Consider the following 23,344-nt stretch of genomic DNA (forward strand, 5'->3'; position numbering starts at 1 on the left):
GCAGGCAGCTCAATTACATCAGTATCTCTTTTGCTTTCAATTTGACAGTTTATCATCAGTAGTATTGCATGGGTCGCAATTTTATCCTTCAAGCACCAGCAGAATTTCTATATATTTTTTTTCCTTTCTTTTTTTTTTTTCATGGGTTTAAAAAGGATTGTTTAATGGGACAGAGTGGATATTACACAAGGCTATAGACAGTAATACCACACTGGACCATTTTAATGGGGCTTCCCAAGTTCCTGGCCCCTTAGTTACTTCTCTCACCCAGCTTATACTGCACCTAATAATGGTCTCTGTGAACAGTGATGACCAGTGGGCTATACTGCAGTTCTAAATCCCAGACAAAACTTACTTTGTTTTCTTACTGGGGAGTTTTCTCTCCCTTCCTGTAAGGGCAAGAATTTAAGGAGAACACAAAAATAAAGAGTAAGGAAGTATTATAATTTCTATCTGTGCCTTTGTGTCCTGGTAAAATCCTTCTCTGCTTTTTTTGGGGTGTTACTGGGATAGGAAGTAAAAGAAAAGTCTCCTCAATATGGTTACAAATCACAAAAAAAACTGGCAGAAAATGTAACCTATCTACACCCTGTCCAAAGAGGGGGACATAAAGTTGCTGCCTTTGCATCTTAAGCCAGCCATAGATGGAACGAACCTCAACCGGTTCAGCAGGGACCGGTCTACATTTGATCCATCTATGGGCAGGCTGATTGTACCCAAGTTGATTCATCAGTCGAATTGTGTGCATGTCGGCTATTTAGCATGCCAGCAGCTATAACCGCTAGCAGCAATCGCCGTGTCCTCCCTGAAGGCACAGCTTCCCTTGCCTCCCCACTGGGAGAACACAATAGCTCTGCAGTACTGTGTTGATATGGGAATCGAGTGATTTTCTTTCCCAAATACTGTGGTTGTGGGAAAGAAAATCGCACCATCTATGGCCTGCTTTGGAAATGCAACAGAGTTATCATAATGTTGCAAATTGTGTAATAAATGTGTCAAATTGCTTTGCGGTGGTTTTGTTGCATTATGTGGCATATTTGCCACATATTTTTCTGCCTTTTTTTTTTTTTTAAGACATTTTCAGAGGTACATGTTTAAAAAATTGTTCACGCCACTTTTAAATTTTGCAACAGGTTGGTGTGTTAATTCTACCACAATCTAACTCATTATGTATGAGATAAATGTTGTACAAATGCAGCAGACATTCAGGAAGTGGGGAAGCCCTGGCATACGTTCTACTGATAAAGGTAGAACATAAACTGCTGTTTTGGAAATGTTCTTACTTCTGTAATGTAAAAACTCTCCACAAGCTGACTGAGGTGACACTTTGTAGTTAAATATCCCACGTGTTCTCTGTTATCAGTCTGCAATGTGAACCGACTGTGTTACTACTAGGGATAGACTGATATTGTTTTTTCAGGAGTGATACCAATTATCGGCCACCTTACAGGCTAATGGGCGATAACAGGTGCCCATATTCTGTACATTTTAAAGTTTTGAAAGATCACAATTTCTACACAAATATGGTATAAACGGAACATGTTTATTAAAATTTTAAACATTAAAAGTAAACCACTGGGAAAAATAAATTGCTTTAAATATAACTTATGCACATATGCCGCTTGTCACCATCACCTGTCACCTGCCACCCAGATGCAGCTTGTTACTACTTACACCACTTCTGACAGGCTCTCCCCAGCGGCTTCCGAGCGGGTAAACTTCCACATGCGGGCGGGTGGTGAGAGATGACATAACAATCTCTCTGCTCGCCCGTGGCTGTAGCTCTGTAAAGAGCAGCCTTCACTGCCCTGCTGTAGGGGTGGAACAGCATTGATGCAAGGCGGGCAGCACGAGATGATGTCATCTCTCTGCTGCCTGCCGCACCACTGACAGAGCAGCCTTCTCAGCCCAGCTGCAGAGGTGGAGCAAATTGGAGGAGACTGCAGAGAACGCCGTGCAGGGGGGAGTCTGACTAATATCGATAAGTTTCTCACCGATAGCGATTATTTACAACATTTTGAGTATTGGCCCCAATAATCGGCCGCTCTGATCGGTCGAGCCTTAGTTACTACATCAGACTCAACTTGTTTATCTTTCTTCCATTCTGCAGATACCAGAATAAAAGCAAGTATATGGTAGGGTGCAGACAGTTTTTCTTTTATGCTGGTGAGCAATCAAGGCTTTGCAATTCTTTTTCCATATTTGATCTTTATTATATATTCTGTATTGGCAGAGTTGTGCTGAGCTAAAAGAACAGATCCAGAGCCTGAACCAAGACCATGATCGGGCCCTGCACGGTCTTCAGGAACAAGTATGTCGTCATATTCTGGTTAAAGTCGCTGCAGTTTTTATTGTCTTCTTGTTTTGCTTTTGTTACTAAACTCTGTGCTCTCTTTGGCTTCTCTCTTCCTACTATGTGACCTGTAAATATCCCTGCTTCTCTGTGCGCCTGCCGCCCAATCGCATGTAGGTAGCTTGGCAGAGCGCGGAGAGCCAGGAGCAGGTGGACAACATTCTGTCCGAGAACGATGCCCTCCGTACCAACCTAGCAGCCTTGGAACAGGTACATTGCCATCCATTAACCATGCCAATCACTGGTTTTGCCCTTACACCCCTCAGATGTGTGCAAAATCACATACACATCTCTGTTCTGATCCCGTATTCACCTCTCTTGCTGGTTACTAATAATTTTCCAATACTCACCAATATTGCTTCATATAATGCCTGCTTTATTAGGGTTACTAAGGTAAGTAAAAGTATACAAACGTGTAAATCCAGTTTTGATCTGCTATTCATCCATCAGGCTTATTGTGGTAATACAATTTCTTTTGGGTACAGTTTTAGACAACTTAAAGAAGAACTCTCAATTAGAAGAACCTGTGAGGTCTGAAATATGGGAACTGTCATTGCTGACTTGTTTTGAAGGTCTGGCCCGTCATCTTCATCCTTCATTGTTTAGTGAGTCATGAACCTGGAGCAAGCCAGCAAAGGCATCTTTCATATTTCTATCCTTACAGATTTTCTTTATACACTACATATATCTAGAAATATCATGACACCCTACTATTTTTAGAAAATCAATCATTTATATACACCGATCAGTCATAACATCATGATGATCCATCATAACCTGTTGAAGCATGGACTCCACTCTGAATGTTTGCTGTGGTATCTGGTTTCAAACAATCGGTAACAGATTTCTTAAGTCCTGTAAGTTGTGAGGTAGGGGAATTAGGAGGCCAAGTCAACACCTTCAAACTCGTTTTCCTTTAACCATTCTTAAATTCACCAGACCACATTATTCCTTTGCGTCTTGGTCCAGTTCTGATGCTCCCTTGCCCAGTGTAGCCACTTTTAGCTGTGGACACAGGTCAGCATTGGCACCTGGACCAGTCTGGGGCTACGCAGTTCCATATGTAACACACTACGATGCAATGAGTCGGAACCAGCATTAACTATTTTTTTTAGCAATTTGAGCTCCAGTAGCTCTTCTGTTGATCGGACTACATGGTCCAGTAGTGGCTTTCCACATGCATCAATTAGCCATGGCTGCCCATGACTCTATCGCCAGTTCACTGGTTTTCCTTCCTAGGATCACTTTTGATAGGTCATAACAACTGCAGTAAAACATCCGGGAGCATTTCACAAGAGTTGCAGTTTTGGAGATGTTCTGACGCAGTCATCTAACCATTACAATTTTTCCCTTGTGAAAGTCACTTTGATCCTCACATGTGCTATCAACTTCACTTTCTGCCTAATATACCCCACCCACTTTCAGATAACTTTGTAACAAGATAATCATTGTTATTCACTTTACCTGTCAGTGTCTAACTGCTTTTTACAGATGCAAAATTGTGAATTATAACGCCTTGTTGAATCCACCGATCCTCCTTAACCGGACAATTTTACCAATGGTATTTATAGAGACCGTCTGTGAGGATCTAAAATCTAAACTCCAGGCAAACGGCTAAATGCACAGATGAAATGCGTAAAGGGGACTGTTTTATATTCCAAAAGACTTATTTCTGTTTATCCTGTTCCAACATTTACACAGCTCTGCCATGCAGCACAGTCTTATCTTGCAGAGCATAACACCTGATTTGTCTTTGCTGCAGTTCAGTAATACTTGCAGGTCTTGTTCCTCCCCCACCCAGGGACTGGACCGTGAAAGGAGAAGTGGCAAGCTAATGTGCTCCGTTCTCTACAATCAGAATGCCCTTAACATTGCAGTGTGATTGATTGGCTATTTGTGCTGTTTCTCCTTCTCCCAGTCTACCCTCTGCTATACATGAACTGCAAGGGCTAATACCAAGTAACATTTGGGTACTTACATTGCTTGCATTAAAGAAACACATTTAAAGCGGGGCTCCTTCAGAAAGAATTACATTTTTAATATTAGGACACTTACCTGTTCATAAATTCAGCGGTCTCTTCACCCAAGCCGATTTTATAATGGGCTCTCGGGTGCTGCCGTCACCATATCATTTAAAAGAAAATCGTCTGTGAAATCTTGTGGCTTCACAGCCAGTTTCCTACTGCACATGCGCTAAGCTTGCTGCGTTTTGTGATTGGCCCGGAGGCGGGGGAAGGAGGAGGGGGGCCAGAATTACGGCTGAGTTTGCAGCGGGTACCCCCCCTTCCCCTAAAAAGGTGCCAAATGTAGCAGCGGAGGGGGGAGGAGGCAAACAAGCAGAGCTTCCCCTTTTGGGTGGAGCTCCGCTTTAGGTCTGCAGTAATGATTACAGAGCTTCACTAATCCTCTGTATTTTATGTGTCTGGGGTTCAGATTTATCTACTAGAGCATGTTGGCCGCTTTTTCATTATGAGTAGGAAAATCTACTTGTTATATTGAGAAATGATGGCGCTTGTCAAATGGAAGCATTTCATGCTTTTTTAATGGGACCAGAGTTCTTCTTTAAGGCTGTATAACAATAAAATAATATACAAAAGTCCTATTAATCTATCATTAGCTCTTATTTACATCTATGCATTTGAAAACCTGTATAAATAAAATAAAATCCACTCAGAATTGCATGAAAGCACATTTTTTTCCCCTTGGTTTTAGAATAGAGTAAGGAATGGGAGAACCCTCCTGTATGTGTGTGTGTGTGTATATATAAATATATATATATATATATTACAGATTTTTTTTTTTTTTTTTGCTGGCTGTTTCCCATTTGGTAGATTTGCATTCACTTTTTGTCCTGAGAACACAACAGTCAGAGGAAATCTCTCTACAGTAATGCCGCGTACACGCGGTCGTTTTTTTCCGACGGAAAATGTTCGATGGGAGCTTTTTGTAGGAAATTTCAACCGTGTGTAGACTCCATAGGAATTTCCGACACACGGAAATTTTCGATGGTGTGTACACAATTCCGACGCACAAAGTTCCACGCATGTTCGGAATTAAGCAGAAGAGCCGCACTGGCTATGGAACTTACATTTTCTCGGCTCGTTGTACGTGTTGTGCGTCACCGCATTCTTGACGTTCGGAATTTCCGACAACATTGTGTGACAGTGTGTATGCAAGACAAGTCTGAGCCAACATCCGTCGGAAAAAATACCATGGATTTTGTTGTCGGAATGTGCGATCGTGTGTACGTGGCATAAAGAGAAACACCCAGTAAGTTGTCAGCAAAACCTGTGTCCCCATTGGAAGATTTTCTTTCAATTCTTGTTTTGTGACAACTGTAACCCATCACACTCTGACCCAGTGACAGTGGGCAACAGGAAAAACAGAGAATGACTCTCATGGTAATACAGAATCTGACCAGGGTTTTAACCCGTTGCACTCTATCCAATCTATTGCCACCCAAAAAAAACTTTTAGCGGTGGATACACATGAAGATGTATCTGCTCGTATTGAGTTATTGATTACTGTAATAATGTATGTTGCTGCATGCAGTACTTGAGTTGGGCTGTATGTGGATACCTGATAAACAGACTAATCATTAGTGATAAGAAATATAATAATAGTAGATGTTTACCAGAGTAAAGCACTGGTGTGAATGGGGCCTAACTGTGATTTGCTGTCTGTACCTTGCCTCATTTTTATTTTGTCATTAAAGTGGTTGTAACCATAAAAAAAAAAAAAAAAAAAAAGTAACTCCTGTTCTCTTATAGCAGGTTAAATAGCACAGTCCTTGTGCCGTCTAACCTGTCCCTCTGTAAGCTGTAAATCTGGTTGATCCTGCCTGTTCCTGTGTGCCCCTTGGTGTGCTGAGCCCTGATTACCGTGGTCAGTTCATGTGCCTCTGTCATCCACTGATCTCCTCTCTCCCTGCTTGTCAGATCATGTGTGCGTTGGTGTCGTCTCTGCCCCAGCCCTCCTCCACTCCTGCCACTACTATTAGTAAAGTAAACTGAAAAAAATGTCACTGTCAGCCCCTTTCTTTTATGCAGCCATAACACACAGAGTAAATGTTTGTTAAAAACAAAGCCTCTAAATACCTATTTTCAGATACCTTTAGGCCGGTCACATGACTCCCGGCCGCTCTCCTCCCCCATCCAAGGGCTACAGCGGGAGAGGCTGAGTGACCAGCATGGTGACATCCCAGGCTGATGTCAGAGGGAGATCTTGGCCCCTCCCACTGATGCTTGTAGATCAGAGGAATAGAGGAGGCGGGAGTCACGTGACTAGGCTCGGTTCACACAGGGGGCGATGCGAGGCGACGCGACTTGCCGCGGCGCGACCTGCCGCGACCTGCCGCGACCTCAGCGGCGACTTGCAAATGACTTCTGCATAGAAGTCAATGCAAGTCGCCCGAGGTCGCCCAAAAGTAGTACAGGAACCTTTTTTCTAAGTCGGAGCGACTCGAGTCACTCCGAACGGTTCCGTAGTACAGAACAGGGGCGACTTGTCAGGTCGCGGCACGGCAAGTCGTGTCGCCTCGCGTCGCCCCCTGTGTGAACCGAAGATATCTGAAAAAAGGTATTTAGAGGCTTTGTTTTCAACACACTGAGGGTCTGGCAGTGAATGGTTTTGTAAGGTTACAACCACTTTAATGATACAGAGGGAACTCGGCGAATATTGGTTATGAACTTTTTGTCTGTGTGCAGATTCAGACGTCAAGGACTCAGGAGCTGAGTTTACTGAGAGACCAGAATGCAGCACTGACGACAGAGATCCAGCAGCAGCAAAATGACAAGGAAGCTCTGCTGCAGCAAAGGGAAGATTTGAAAACACAGCTGACGGTAGGATGTTTTTTGGGACAAATTCTGCATTATTAAAGCTTGCTTTGTGCTTGGCTGTACATAACCTTGTGCTTTCCAGCTGTGAAAGTACAAGTCCCACTGTGAAGCTAGTAAGTGTTTGAGCCAATCGCCATCCTAATGTGAGATTGGTTATTGGGTGGCACCATATATAGCATCAATATAAAGCAGGACACAAACAGCTGCAAAGAGCTGTCCTGGGTAAAGCAAAATGTTCTAAGGCTATTTCAAATATTCAGCATTTTATTCAGTGTTCCCAGGATAGCAGCCCCATTTCTACAAGCATTTCCAGCAGCTTCAAGGCTACCGTTTTACGCAGAAAACACAGCTGATCAACGCTGTTTAGAAAGTGAGACCATATTCTGGAATTAGATAAAATATGTCACCAGCACACATAGGAACTTGCTGCAAAGCTCAAACATTTGATCAACTATCAATGAAATACTCTATATTACCAAAGGTATTGGGACACCTGCTTTTACACACACGTGAACTTTAATGACATCCCAGTCTTGGTCCCTAGGGTTTAATATGGAGTTTGCCCACCCTTTGCCGCTACAACAGCTTCAACTCTTCTGGGAAGGCCGTCCACATGTTTTAGGAGTGTATGATTATTCTTCCAGAAGTGCTTTTGTGGGGGCACTTATGTGGACGAGTACGCCTGGCTCGCAGTCTCCTAGAACACCTTTTAGGATGAATTATCGGGTTGAGGTCAGGACTCTGTGCAGGCCAGTCAAGTTCCTCCACCCCAAACTCACTCATCCATGACTTTATGGACCTTGCTTTGTGCACTGGTCCAAATAATTTGGTGGAAGGGGATTATGGTGTGGAATTGTTTTTCAGGGGTTGGGCTTGGCTCCTTGGTTCCAATGAAGGAAATTCATAAGACACCAGCATACCAAGACATTTTGGACAATTTCATGCCCCCATAAAGACATGGATGAGTATTAAAAATCCCAATAAAAGTGTTTGTATAAAGACATGGATGAGTGAATTTGGATTGGAGGAACTTTGACTGGCCTGCACAGAGTTCTGACCTGAGCAATTCTAATATCATTCTTAGTGGGTTTTTTTTCCACCCCTGACTTGCAGATACTACAGCTTTGTTGTTGTTTACATCTTTTTTTGTATTGTAATATATCACGAGTCACATAGACTTGTGCTGTCCATACATTGAGGTTTCATCCAGTCCATGTTCATTCTAATGCTGCGTACACACGGTCGGACTTTCCAACAGAAAATGTGTGATCGGAGCTTGTTGTCGGAAATTCCGACCATCGGAATTTCTGTCGCACAAAATTGCAGATCTGGTTCTCAAATTTTCCAACAACAAAATCCATTGGCGTAAATTCCGATTTGTGTGTAGATCATTTTGTTAGTTAAGAACACATAATTGCATTAAATCTATATATTTTTTTTAAACTCGAGTTTGGTGGTTTACCATACTCGGCTTTAATATACTGACTGTGTATGGTAAACATTCTCTAACTATGTTCCCTTTCAATAGGAGGCCAACCGGGCACATGGCCGTCTCCTGGAGCAACTACAGGAGCAGAAACAGGAAATTCAGCAACTACAGCAGGATCTGGATGAAGCGAGAAAGGTATGGAGTTCCTAAAAGGGAACCTATATTTTAATTGAGTGAACTATTTCAGTTGTTGCTGTTTCCCTTTTTGGGGAAAAAAACGTGTTCCAAGGAAAATCTGCTGCATGATAAACCACCTAGACAATGTATTGATTTCTAGCTGTCTTATCAGAATGATAACCTTGCCCTGAGAGAAAGTAAGGCCAGCTATACACACAAATATTTCTCCTGTTGAGCTTGCAGGCTGAATGAGAGAAATCTGTTAAGTTCCTCTGTCCATGCTAAAGGGTAAAAAACAGTGTTCCCAATGCGCCCTACTGAACACTACTCCGCGCCTCTAAATAAATTCCCACGGTTAAACGAGTTTACCCCAAATAGTATATATGATAAGAATGTATATCCCAAAGCGGCTACTATAAAACATAAATATCTGTATACAAACAATATAAAATTGGCACTAAATGAATTCCACTCACCAGAAAACCTGTATTCGTATGCCTTCAAAGCAAATCACTCCTTTTGTTCCTCTCTCCTCCTCCATTACATGTCAGTGTTAATGGGCTAAGGCTCCAATATGCCATGTGAAAGGAATAAAAATAATACCATAGTGTAATCCTATTTCACAGCTTTATTCATAAAAAAGCCCCCCCAAATACATTAATCGTACCAGAAAGCAAGAACTTTAAAGCATTAATTCAAAGTGCACTGTGCCTGTTTTAACGATCCCGGTTGCCGGAAAGAGATGAAGAGTTCACTGTGTACATCAGCGGACCACTTCCTGCTTCTCTGGATCGTGGAACGCAGAGTTGAGGTGCAGACGTCACTTCCAGCTGGTCGCGTTTCATCATATCCGACTTCGTCTGAGGGCGTGACCTGCCAACCGGAAGACGCTATTTGTATGCATACCCTGGTATCAAAACCAATCAGGTGCAAAATTTCACCTGACAAACGGCGCTCCCATCCAATAGCAAACGCCATCGTAGGACGCTAGATCGTCACGAGTGTTAGCATTTGGAGCAATTTAAAGCATTATTACGAACATTTTAAAACACAAAGTAACATTAAATTAACATTAAAGTGTCATTAAATTACAATAAATTCAGCAGCCTTCATAATTAGGATACAGTAAATGGCAATAAATTCAGCAGCATTCTGAATTATAAATAGACAGAAGAATATCTCAATAGCTTATCATGCAAGACCACATATGTGTCACTGTTACCAAGGTACCAATTGCTATAATGGGGCATACACCAATCAGATAAGGTATTTACACAAAACCCTCCCCAATCTCCTCCGCATGTGAGCTGGACACAGCTTGCACATAATCCAGTAAGTTATGCAGTAGTTTTCTACAAAAATACCGAATGAACTAATGCACATGCGAGTATTTCAATTCCAATAAGCCTTTATGGGTGTACGCATTATCCGATGTTTTACCTCGGTGCACATTATCTAATGTTTTACCCGCCTGTCTCCCAGTTGTGGTATTCATACACTGAAAAGCGGAATTTCATACTTTTAAATCCCCTGAAAAATTCACATAATATATGGTCGGCTTACAACTAAAGGCAAATCTTTCCTTTTTTTTTTATTTTGGATAGAGTAAAGGGGGTGGTTATAACCCCAATAAGGTTTACTTTTGCCATTTGTATCCCATTGGCAAATTTTCCCTTCACTTTCTTTACCATAAACTAAACAGGAAGTGAGAGAATATCCCTCTAAAGTGAGGGAATTTCTGGTTGTTACCATAACTAGTGTCCCCACTGTAAGAAATCCCCACTATTATGTTCTGGGGAAATGCCAAAATGTGGTATTTTCTTTTGCTTTCACTTTCAAGGATAATGGTAAAATTTGGTGAACAGACAGACCGCAAGAAAGAAACCTGACAGGTGTCCTAATCCCTCTCCACTCTATCCAAAAATTGCCTTTTAAATATAGTTTATGAAGGAATCCCTGCTTCCAGCTATTGAATTTAGCCAGTTGTGATCCCTGTGGCTGCTTGAATACCTGAACAGTGACTGCATCTGGTAGGATGCATTGACTGTTCTGCCAATTTTTCATTTAAAGCTTGTGTAGCCGGGTGCTGCTGCTGGGGCCACCTGTAGCTGGAATTTCAGCCAGTTCAGAATGAAATGGCTGAAATTAGAACTGTGTGTGACCAGCTTAGCAGTGCGCACAATCGCTGCAAGACACTACTAACATGACGGCGTTTCTATATCAACTAAGATCATTGATGGCTGTCTTCATCTACATACAACATAACTAGCTTTAAAGTAGAAGTCCACCCTAACACATCTATAGACATCCACGATCGAATACTAACCTATCTAGCCCTGTAAAGAAGAAATCAGTATACATACCTTTATGAAGCCAATCAGCCGGATTTGCTGTGGAGACGGGTGCAGAGGACAGCGGGAGCCCCATAGTAAGTCTATGGGTGGCGCCACTCCCCATTGATTTCACAGCTGTCATCGGCTGTGTCCTCTGCAGAGCTTCCACCACTGGAGACCAGATTGAATCTGCTTCAGAAAAGGTATGTATACTGATTTCTTCTGTACAGGGATAACTATAGATAGGTTAGTGTTAGATTGTGGATGTCTGTAGATGCAGGGATTTTAATGTTACGATGGACTTAAACTTTAAATAGATGCTAAAAAAAATACATTTAATAAAATTTACAACACGCTGATCTAAATTTGCTGTATTTTGCAGTGGAAATAAAAACATTTACTTTTTGTTTTTTTTTCTTGGCCTGCTTTCTATCTTAGCTTACCCATTCTTTATCTTTCTGTAGAGCGCTGATAAGAGAAAAGGCATGCTTGATGAAATGGCTATTGAGATGCAGCAGGAGAAGGCTCGGCACAAGGAAGAGGTGGGGAATATTAAGCTCCAGCACGAAAAAGAGGTCCTGAGTATTCGAGCCAAATATGAGAAGGAACTGAGGGAGCTTCACGAAGAGAAAAACCGTGGAGAGGAGGACCTGAGGGGACAACTGAGAGATGAGAAGGTAAGTAGGGAGAGGTAAAGGCAGCAAAGTTTACAATGTTTAACATCAGATTTCCAGTTTTATGGCTGTTCTTAACCACTTGCCATCTGCCCTATAGAAGTTTTACTGCTACAGATTGGCTGCACTGCGCAGGATCACGTGTATGATACGTGATTCTGCATTTCCAAGTATCGGATCTGAGTGTGCACTACTGGCGGCTCGCTCACGCTGTGTTTCTACACAGCGCAGGCGGATCAGCGGGTCCTCTGAACCCCATGTTTGCTGGCACCCGCTGATCGTTCGGTACACAGGTAGAATGGGAAGCTGCCTACGTAAACAAGGTAGATCGCCGTTCTGTCAGTAATGGAAAAGCAGGGACACAAATCTATGTTTCCCCTAGTAAAAGCACCCCCCACACAGTAGTAAAACACTGGCTAGGCACACAGTTAACCCCTTTGATTGCCCCTGATGTTAACCCCTTCCAAGCCAGTGTCATTAGTACAGTGACCGTGCATATTTTTTTAGCACTGATCACTGTATTAGCCCCACTGGTCGCCAAAAAAGTGTCAAACATGTCGGTGTACAATTTGTGCACAAGGGATGGAGATGGAAGGATGCCCCCTCCCCCCGGAGACTTGACCTGGTATTAGGCTTAGGTTCACAGCTGCAAACAGAGTGCTGACTGCCAGATCCCTGCTACTGTCGCACAGCGGCTGCTATAATAATTCCTGGAGCCTGTGTTCTTTGGAGACAGGCCTATACCAGGTAAAGTCCCCAGGAGCGTTGAAGACTGGAAGAGTCTTGTATACCAAGTAATTCAGGTGAGCAGCCAAGCCTGCCATCCGGCTCGATCCCTTGTGCTGGCAATACAAGCTGCAGGTGAGTATCTGATAGATCAGATTCTGCTGGGTGAACTTGGATAGTCATGGACTCAGGAAATGAAAAGGCTCCGTGTGGTGAGCTACTCCTTGCATAGAACGAGCTGCCCAGGTGTGCCTCACCGTTACTGGGAAATCTATTGCAGGGATCAGGAAGGAGACCCTAAGTGATGACAAAACCATATCCGGTGAATTTTGTGCTTGCTCTGGTGAGTGCATAGTAGTGGTGGAATCGCACTTGTGGACACTTTGCAATGTTACCTCAGTTCATATGATGTGATATTTACAGTATATATGTAAACCTTTTTGTAGGATTGTTGGAGCACTACACTTTTTTATTAATAATAATAATAATACAAGTATCTGCACCCACTTCTGGGCATAGCTAGCTGCAGAATAGCCGCAGATGCCCGCCCCCCCTCGTTGTGTTCTGGGAAATGCACAGTTCCCAGAACACAACGGGGACCAGTGAAGATGCGCATGCGCAGTAGGGAACCGGGCAGTGAAGCCGCAACACTTCCCTTCCTGATTCCCTGACCGAGGATGGTGGCGGGGGCAGCCGAGAGATGAGTGATCGCTCGTCATCGGCTGCCGACATCGCGGGCACCCTGGACAGGTAAGTGTCCATTTATTAAAAGACAGCAGCTGCAGTATTTTTAGCTGCTGGATTTTAATATTTTTTTTACGGTGGAGCTCCTCTTTAAATTCAATAACATTTATTGAAGGTGAAAATAGGGAAACCCATGTGTTTAGCAGACAGTGGCGAATATTACCCAACAGGGAAAGCATGAACAGTAAAGGAGTTTTTGCCAACCAGAAAAGTGTTTAATAATTGGAGACCTCACCTTATGCCACTTTAAAAATATGCCCCCTAAGAGTAGACAAACGTAACTACAATCTGATTGTACAATCACATTTAAATTTATCAAAACTATGTAATGTGAGGACAAATCTATACAAGCCAATCATTTTCTATCCTTTTTCACAAGCCTTTATATAACATAGTTGTTGGATCTAAAGGCGATTGTACAATCAGGTTGTATAGTATATCTCAGAACATCAACCTTTTTTTTGAATATGTAGGATAGGTTTCATCTTTTCTTATTCAATCGAGCATACATCTGGTTGGGTGCATGCTTCACGCTGATGGTGCAGTACAGCTGTCCACTAGAGGGCGAAGTTCACAGCACACACTGCAAGATGGTAATAAGGTCACTTCTGTTCAATTTTATATTTGCATCTAGTCATAAATTCTACCCAAAGTGCCTCATTTTTTGTAGAGTGCCCAGCGACTAATGGATGTAAAATAAATCTTTCAGTAAGAACTAAACCATCCATAAAATGATGTGCAGCATTAAAACTAAACTACAGAAATGTAAAAGAGAAAATCAAAATAGAAAAAAAATACCAATTTCCCTAAATTTGAAACGATCAGCAAGAAAATATAAATAGATGGTTGGCAGTTGTTTTAGAACAGGCTGCAGGAATGAGCTGAAAGGTTTACTTTACATAACCTCTTTTTATAGATTGTACTTTTATGTGTCCATGGGGACAGTTGTTTTTGCTTGCTGCCTATATATGCTGCTCTTCCCTTTTTTTTTTTTTTGTAAAGCAGCACAATTATTGTTGTTCGCTCTTCCTCTCTGTGCCGGAATATTGGTGTATTCTAGCTGAGTAAAAATAAGACACATCAGGACGGCTTGGTATGTCATTTTTATTTTTTTTAATCTTAGCCGTTAGGGCCAATTCACAATACAGTTGTGCTCATAAGTTTATATACCCTGGCAGAATTTTATTCCTTGGCCATTTTACAGATAATATGAATAACAAAAAAGATTTAAAGCGGAGGTCCACCCTAAAGTGGACCTTTCGCTCATCGGAACCCTCCCCCCCTCCGGCGCCACAATTGGCACCTTTCAGGGGGGAGGGGGGGGGAGTTACCTGGATAATCCAGGTAACTGCACCCACTTCCGGGATAGCTCTCTGCGGAAAGGGACGTAGATTACGCCCCTTTCCGCAAGTGCCCGTCCCTTTCCGCAAGTGCCCCGCTGCCTGCTGGGAAACACACAGATCCCAGAGGCAGCGGGGACCGTCCTTATTGCGCAGCGCGACTCGCGCATGCGCAGTAGGGAACCGGGAAATGAAGCTGAAAGGCTCCATTTGCTGATTCCCATACCCAAGATGGCGGCGGCAGCACCCGAAAGACGATCTAGAGATCGGCTTCGGGTGCCGACATCACGGGCGCGCTGGGCGGGTAAGTGTCACTATTTTAAAAGTCAGCAGCTGCAGTATTTGTAGCTGCTGGCTTTTAAAAAAAAAAAAAAAAACGCGGAGTCCCGGCGGACTCCCGCTTTAACTCATGGTTAGTGTTTGGCTGAAGTCATTTATTATCAATCAACTGTGTTTATTCTTTTTAAATCATAATGGCAACAGAAACTAGCCAAATGACCCTGATCAAAAGTTTACATACCCTGGCGATTTTGGCCTGATAACATGCACACAGGTTGACACAAAGGGGGTTTGAATGGCTATTAAAGGTAACCAAAGACATAAATTAAAAGGTAGCTGAACTGTATAAAACAGGAAAGGGGTATAAAAAGATATCCAAGGAATTGAGAATGACAATTCGCAGTGTTCAAACTCTAATCGTCAAGTGGAAAATGAGGGGTTCAACTAAAATTTCAGCCACAACTGCCAGGAAAATTGTTCGGGATGCAAAGCAAACCCCACAAATAACTTCAGGTGAAATACAGGACTCTGAAAACATGTGGTGTGGATGTTTCAAGATGCACAATAAGGAGGCACTTGAAGAAAGATGGGCTGCATGGTCAAGTCGCCAGAAGAAGCCATTACTACCCAAATGCCACAAAGCATTCCGCTTACAATATATCAAACAGAAGAGAGACAAGCCTCAAACCTTCTGCCACAAAGTCATTTGGAGTGATGAGACCAAATTTGAGCTTTTTGGCTACAACCATAAGACCCCTTTCACACTGAGGCACCTTACAGGTGCTATAGCGATATAAAATAGCACCTGTAAAGCGCCTCTCCTCTCCAGTGTGAAAGCCTGAGGACTTTCACACTGGAGCGGTGCACTGGCAGGGCACTCAAAAAAAGTCCTGCAAGCAGCATCTTTGAGGCGCTGCAGGAGCAGTGCATACACCACTCCTATAGGGCCTCTGCCCATTGAAATCAATGGACAACGCTGGCAAAGTGCCACTGCAGCTCCGCTTTGACTGCACTTTTAAGCCTTTTGTAGCCGCTAGCGGGGCTTAAAAGCGCCCTGCTATCAGTCGAAAAGTGCCGCCAAAAATAGCGGTGCTTTACCACCAACGCCCGTTGCGAAAGTGCCTACATTTGGAGAGGAGTCAACAAGGCCTATGATGAAAGGTACTGAGATGGATCGCTGATGTTTTGGGGATGTGTGAGCTACAAAGGCACAGGAAATTGGGTCAAAATTGTTGGTAAGATGAATGCAGAATGTTATCAAAAAATACTGGAGGAACATTTCATTTATCAGCCAGGAAGCTGCGCATGGGACGTACTTGGACATTCCAACATGACAATGATCCAAAACACAAGGCCAAGTCAACCTGTCATTGGCTACAGCAGAATAAAGTGAAGGTTCTGGAGTGGCCATCTCAGTCTCCTGACCTCAATATCATTGAGCCCCTCTGGGGAGATCTCAAATGTGCCATTCATGGAAGACAGCCCAAGAATTTACAGGAACTGGAGGCTTTTTACCAAGAGGAATGGGCAGCTTTACCATCTGAGAAGATAAAGAGCCTCATCCACAAATACCACAAAAGACTTCAAGCTGTCATTGATGTTAAAGGGGGCAATACACGGTATTAAGAACTGGGGTATGTAAACACAGTTGATTGATAATAAATGGCTTCAACCAAAGTGAAAAATGTTTTTGTGTTCTCATTCGTATTCTCTGAAAAATGGGCAAGAAATCATAAATTCTGCCAGGGTATGTAAACTTATGAGGACAATGGTATGCATGCAGTTGCCTGTGCTTTACCTCATGGAAACTGCAAGGACGCACAGAAAACAATATATTTTTGTGTGTCCTCTTCAGACCAGAACACAGTGTTTTATTACATTCCAGAGCTGTGCAATATTATGTAACGTGTGCATAAGAGCACACCGCTTTGCATGCTCCCACATGTCATTGCATGGCAGATGCAGAGCAATGGGCTGCTGTGCAGTGACATGCATGTAGTGTCACTCTGTACACTTCATATAAAGTTGTTAAATAAAAGAGAGCTCTGTGATGCTCATCCCCTGCTGTACGGCTCTGCAGCCCAAAATGCTGTATAGGCAACAGCTGTTTGGGCTGCTGGGCAGTGTGAACAGGCCCTTATTCATCAGGGTGCGGCTTAAAGTGTTTCAAATAAAGAAAAACGACCTAGAAATAAAGTGGCTTTAAAGGCAGAAGGTTTTTTACCCTAATGTATTCTATACAAGGTAAAAAAAAAATACCTGGGTGCAGCTGCCCAGCCCCCTCTTATACTTACCTGAGCCCCATCTACATCCGGCGATGTGCATGAAAGCAGCTGGTCTCCCGGATCTCTCTGCTCATTGGCTCACACAGCACTGGGAGCCATTGACTCATGCTGCTGTCAATCAAAGCCAGTGAGCCAATGAGGAGAGGGTGGGGCTGGACAATGTCCATTCACAGGAGCGCAGCTCTGGAGGAGCGAGCCTGCTCAAGCACCCCTATAGCAAGAGGCTTGCTTTTGGGGGTACTCAGCAGGGGGGAGGAGCCTGGACCGCCAGCAGGGGACCCAAAAACTGTTACTTAAAATGTATACGTTTTAGAATCTAAAATCAACAAATCTTCCATAAAAATATGGAAACATCAAGGGCAAAAGTTAACATTCTAAATCTGTTTTCAGAAAATGTCACAACAATAGTTGATTGTGGTATCATTGAAAATGCATCATAGTTTCCCATATATTTGCTTTTCATAACCAGAGGGGCATTGATGAGGACAGACTGTTGATAGGTGGTTTTGGCAACTGTAATACAGACAACTGGGCTGGTTATACCATCAGACATTGTCTATATGATGCTGTTTATCTGCCCCCCATGAGGTTTGTTGCAATACTTTAACTTCTCGTTGGCTGAAAGGCTGTAATTTTCTATTAGAGATTTTTTCATGTGACCTATAATCTGTTCTGTATCCTCAGGCGCGCTGCAGGGAGTTGGAAGGCTTACAGCAGACTACAGAGGAGCTGCGTTTACAGATTAATTCACTAGAGGGCACCAAAGGATGGTTTGAACGTCGACTAAAGGAGGCAGAAGTGAGTGCGGGGTTATCCATGTGCTTCCAATGTCACCGAACCTGTCAGTTTTATTCACTTCTTTGCATCTGGATCAGTGTGTCTTCTCTGTCTAATCTTGAGACTTCTTACAGGAAACTGTTGAAAGGAACCAGCTGCAACACAAGGAAGACTTTGCAAAACTTCAAGAAGAACATACAGCAGATCTGCATGTAAGATTAATATTGAAACTCGTGTTTTCTAGCTAATTCACAGAGCTTTTTTTTCTTTTAGTTTTAATTAGATTCAGTTTTCTAGCTGGTAGGACTGAGTGCTGTAGCATCAGTTTTATATAGGAATGCACCGATACCACTTTTTTGACATTGAGTACGAGTACCGATACTTGACATTGTGTACTCACCAATACCTAATTTTGGTCATGTGACCATTTTTTTAAACCAAAAAAAGGAAAAATTACACATTTTCGCCATAATATGAAGGGACACAGTGTATGGCGGACGTTTGCCATGTGGGGAAGCCATGTAGCAGGTGCAGCAGCAGCAAAGCACATGTCATAAGGGAAACGGCACTCGCCGCCATGTGGAGAGGCCACACCCTTATCCGGTTCCCGAGCTCCGCCCAAGCGGACGTCACCTCCGGCATCGGTTGCTGGTATCGGTGCATTTTAATGAGTACCGATACACCGGAAAATGCCAAGTATCGGCACCCATACCGGTATCGGTGCATCCCTAGTTTTATACACTTGCAGTGGATTGCCTCCCTCACTAACTATATATAGAGGAGCTACAAACCATTTTATGTTAGTGCTGCTCTGCCAATGTCCTAAAACCATGAGTATTAGTCACAGGATAAGCTAACCCCCTTCATTGCTCCTTTCTTTGGCTTATAATAGAGCGTTCGGTGAAAATTTCAAATCACATTGTGACGCAGCTGTGCCGAGGATGTTCTTATAGGTACATAAGTGACCAACTGGCTTTCATTACTGATGCAGTCAGATTCACATAACTTTCTATTGGCTTTTTCACCTTCAGTGGCATTCTGTGAAATTTTTGAAAGGCTAAATTCCTACTAAGATTTTTTGCTAAGAATGAAATGGATGCCAGGTCTCTGGGTTTATCTACATTGTAAGGTTAAGCAAATTGAGAGAGAGTATAAGCAGCCGGGTGGGAGAAAGATATTCAACAAACTTATTGTCTGTACCCCATAAGCAAAGTACATGACCGTGTTTTAGAAGGTACTATTTTACTTTGTGCTGACATACTTGCAGCACCAGAGGTGTTACATTTTAATTTTATGCTGTTTTAATTACCTTCAGATGAAACAGAAGGAGCTAGACTCACTAATGGAACAAATCAAGGCATCTGAAAAAGTGAAAGAAAGTCTTAATGGGACAATAGAACAGCTGAGACAGGTGAGACCCCTTCCCACACGCCCCATGACCATCGAAGGTGCCCCCTGCTGTGATACCTCCTCCCTATTCTGCTTTGTCTTCCACTCTCCATCAGAGCTACTTTCACTTCTATTATGAGAATTACATCAATATCTTTTTCGAAATATTGTAAGGTGGTTTGTTGTGTTTTTTTTTTATTAGGAGGTAAAGGATACAACAGATGGGCAGAGAATTGTAGAGAAGCGAGGAAGTGCTGCTGTAAGTAACATTCTTTGTATAATACACACTCTGATTATATTTAGATCACAGGTTAGTTGCCCTCCTTCTAGTACACATCAGGATACACTGACCTCTCCTCTCCTCCTACTACACAGACATCAGGATACACTGACCTCTCCTCTCCTTCTAATACACAGACATCAGGATACACTGACCTCTCCTCTCCTTCTAATACACAGACATCAGGATACACTGACCTCTCCTCTCCTAATACACAGACATCAGGATACACTGACCTCTCCTCTCCTCTCCTCTCCTTTCCTCTCCTCCTAATACACAGACATCAGGATACACTGACCTCTCCTCTCCTCTCCTCTCCTCTCCTCTCCTCCTAATACACAGACATCAGGATACACTGACCTCTCCTCTCCTCCTAATACACAGACATCAGGATACACTGACCTCTCCTCTCCTCCTAATACACAGACATCAGGATACACTGACCTCTCCTCTCCTCCTAATACACAGACATCAGGATACACTGACATCTCCTCTCCTTCTAATACACAGACATCAGGATACACTGACCTCTCCTCTCCTCCTAATACACAGACATCAGGATACACTGACCTCTCCTCTCCTCCTAATACACAGACATCAGGATACACTGACCTCTCCTCTCCTTCTAATACACAGACATCAGGATACACTGACCTCTCCTCTCCTTCTAATACACAGACATCAGGATACACTGACCTCTCCTCTCCTCCTAATACACAGACATCAGGATACACTGACCTCTCCTCTCCTCCTAATACACAGACATCAGGATACACTGACCTCTCCTCTCCTCCTAATACACAGACATCAGGATACACTGACATCTCCTCTCCTTCTAATACACAGACATCAGGATACACTGACCTCTCCTCTCCTCCTAATACACAGACATCAGGATACACTGACCTCTCCTCTCCTCCTAATACACAGACATCAGGATACACTGACCTCTCCTCTCCTCCTAATACACAGACATCAGGATACACTGACCTCTCCTCTCCTTTCCTAATACACAGACATCAGGATACACTGACCTCTCCTCTCCTCTCCTAATACACAGACATCAGGATACACTGACCTCTCCTCTCCTCTCCTAATACACAGACATCAGGATACACTGACCTCTCCTCTCCTCTCCTCCTAATACACAGACATCAGGATACACTGACCTCTCCTCTCCTCCTAATACACAGACATCAGGATACACTGACCTCTCCTCTCCTCTCCTCCTAATACACAGACATCAGGATACACTGACCTCTCCTCTCCTCCTAATACACAGACATCAGGATACACTGACCTCTCCTCTCCTCCTAATACACAGACATCAGGATATACTGACCTCTCCTCTCCTCTCCTCCCTAATACACAGACATCAGGATACACTGACCTCTCCTCTCCTCCTAATACACAGACATCAGGATACACTGACCTCTCCTCTCCTCTCCTCCCTAATACACAGACATCAGGATACACTGACCTCTCCTCTCCTCCTAATACACAGACATCAGGATACACTGACCTCTCCTCTCCTCTCCTAATACACAGACATCAGGATACACTGACCTCTCCTCTCCTCTCCTCCTAATACACAGACATCAGGATACACTGACCTCTCCTCTCCTCCTAATACACAGACATCAGGATACACTGACCTCTCCTCTCCTAATACACAGACATCAGGATACACTGACCTCTCCTCTCCTCCTAATACACAGACATCAGGATACACTGACCTCTCCTCTCCTCCTAATACACAGACATCAGGATACACTGACCTCTCCTCTCCTCTCCTCTCCTCCCTAATACACAGACATCAGGATACACTGACCTCTCCTCTCCTCCTAATACACAGACATCAGGATACACTGACCTCTCCTCTCCTCCTAATACACAGACATCAGGATACACTGACCTCTCCTCTCCTCCTAATACACAGACATCAGGATACACTGACCTCTCCTCTCCTCTCCTCCCTAATACACAGACATCAGGATACACTGACCTCTCCTCTCCTCCTAATACACAGACATCAGGATACACTGACCTCTCCTCTCCTCCTAATACACAGACATCAGGATACACTGACCTCTCCTCTCCTCCTAATACACAGACATCAGGATATATTGACCTCTCTGCTCCCCAATACACAGATTGTTTTGTACTGTTTCTCATAGCTTAAGGACCTGAAGCGGCAGCTTCACCTGGAGAGGAAAAGAGCAGATAAGCTTCAGGAACGGCTTCAGGAGATTCTCACTAACAGTAAAACTCGAACAGGTAGGTGGTTTCTTAGGACCCGGGCATGCAGTGCTCACTTCATTGTTGGGTAGTTTTCCAAGAATCTGTTGCTAATTCTCAGACATAGTTATGTGTTAAAACATCGCCGTTATCCTTAGCTAATTTATGTGGACAGTGAAAGGAGCCTGTCCACTCTTCTCCTGAACATGGCAGGATTTCTTATGCTCGGTTGGAGCTCCTTGCCCTCCAGCGGCAGTCCTGCGGAAAACAAGGCTGCACCCAAACTGTGTTCTGACAACTTTGATAATTGCTTTCAAGACCTCCTCCAGCATAGTAAAGTCTCTAATCAGCCACAGATGATACCCCGTTAGTAAAATGTATGATGTATTTTATGTACGGTATTACATACACCTTTCCTGAAATAGCTGAATGTAAAAGATTAAAGCTGCTTTTAAATCCTTGTCTAGCATTTAGAAGCATTGTAGTTTGGGAGCATAAGAGGACTTTTTCCTGCATATACTGAGTTTAAGACTTTATGATTTATATAAATGAGATACAATGAGGGGGAAAAAGTATTTGATCCCCTGCTGATTTGTATGTTTACCCACTGACAAAGAAATGATCAGTCTAGAATTCTAATGCTAGGTTTATTTTTACCAGTGAGAGACCAAATAACAACAACAACAAAAAAAAAAATCCAGAAAAACGCATTTAAAAAAAGTTGTAAATTGATTTGCATTTTGATGAGTGAAATAAGTATTTGATCCCTTCACAGAACATGACTTAGTACTTGGTGGCAAAACCGTTGTTGGCAATCACAGAGGTCAGACGTTTCTTGTAGTTTTGCAGGTTTGCACACGTCTCAGGAGGGACTTTGTCCCACTTCTCTTTGCAGATCCTCTCCAAGTCATTGAGGGTTTAAGGCTGATGTTTGGTAACTTGAATCGTCGGATCCCTTCACATATTTTCTATGGGTTTAATGTCTGGAGACAGGCTAAGCCCCTCCAAGACCTTAATGTGCTTCTTCTTGAGCCACTCCTTTGTTGCCCTGTCTGTGTGTTTTGGGTCATTGTCATGCTGGAATACCTATTCACGACCCATTTCCAATACCCTGGCTGAGGGAAGGAGGTTCTCCCCCAAGATTTGATGGTACATGGCCCCGCCCATCGTTCCTTTGATGCAGTGAAGTTGTCCTGCCCCCTTAGTAGAAAAACACCCCCAAAGCATAATTCTAGTCTTTAACGGCGTAGAGTGTTACCAGTTGTGTTTTTGGTGACTATGGTCCCATCTACCTTGAGATCATTGATGAGATTTTCCCATGTAGTTCTGGGCTGATTCTGCACCGTTCTCATCATTAAAACTCCATGAGGTGAGATCTTGTATGGAGCCCCAGAACGAGGGATATTGACAGTTATTTTGTGTTTCTTCCATTTGCGAAAAATTGCACCAACTGTTGTCACCTCTCACCAAGCTGCTTCGGTC

The 23,344-nt window shown here is 43.2% G+C and overlaps 1 protein-coding gene across 3 annotated transcripts in view; it reads left to right on the forward strand.

Annotated features, from left to right (window-relative positions):
• The window catches only part of LOC143941212 (GRIP1-associated protein 1-like), a 146,188-nt gene that overhangs the window by 23,667 nt on the left and 99,177 nt on the right, over positions 1-23,344 (forward strand). For 2 of the 3 annotated variants that reach the window (XM_077463255.1, XM_077463256.1), the window contains exons 14-23: positions 2,234-2,311; positions 2,471-2,563; positions 7,060-7,194; positions 8,720-8,815; positions 11,595-11,807; positions 17,863-17,976; positions 18,090-18,167; positions 19,271-19,366; positions 19,547-19,603; positions 21,802-21,901. In XM_077463255.1, the coding sequence (XP_077319381.1) occupies positions 2,234-2,311; positions 2,471-2,563; positions 7,060-7,194; positions 8,720-8,815; positions 11,595-11,807; positions 17,863-17,976; positions 18,090-18,167; positions 19,271-19,366; positions 19,547-19,603; positions 21,802-21,901 (1,060 nt within the window). The remainder of the gene's footprint in view (positions 1-2,233; positions 2,312-2,470; positions 2,564-7,059; positions 7,195-8,719; positions 8,816-11,594; positions 11,808-17,862; positions 17,977-18,089; positions 18,168-19,270; positions 19,367-19,546; positions 19,604-21,801; positions 21,902-23,344) is intronic. The other variant, XM_077463257.1, reaches the window with a different exon arrangement.

Source organism: Lithobates pipiens, unplaced genomic scaffold (genome assembly GCF_037356315.1).
Source record: "Lithobates pipiens isolate NorthernLeopardFrog02 unplaced genomic scaffold, aLitPip1_a1.2 Scaffold_3, whole genome shotgun sequence".
Lineage (NCBI taxonomy): Eukaryota > Metazoa > Chordata > Amphibia > Anura > Ranidae > Lithobates > Lithobates pipiens.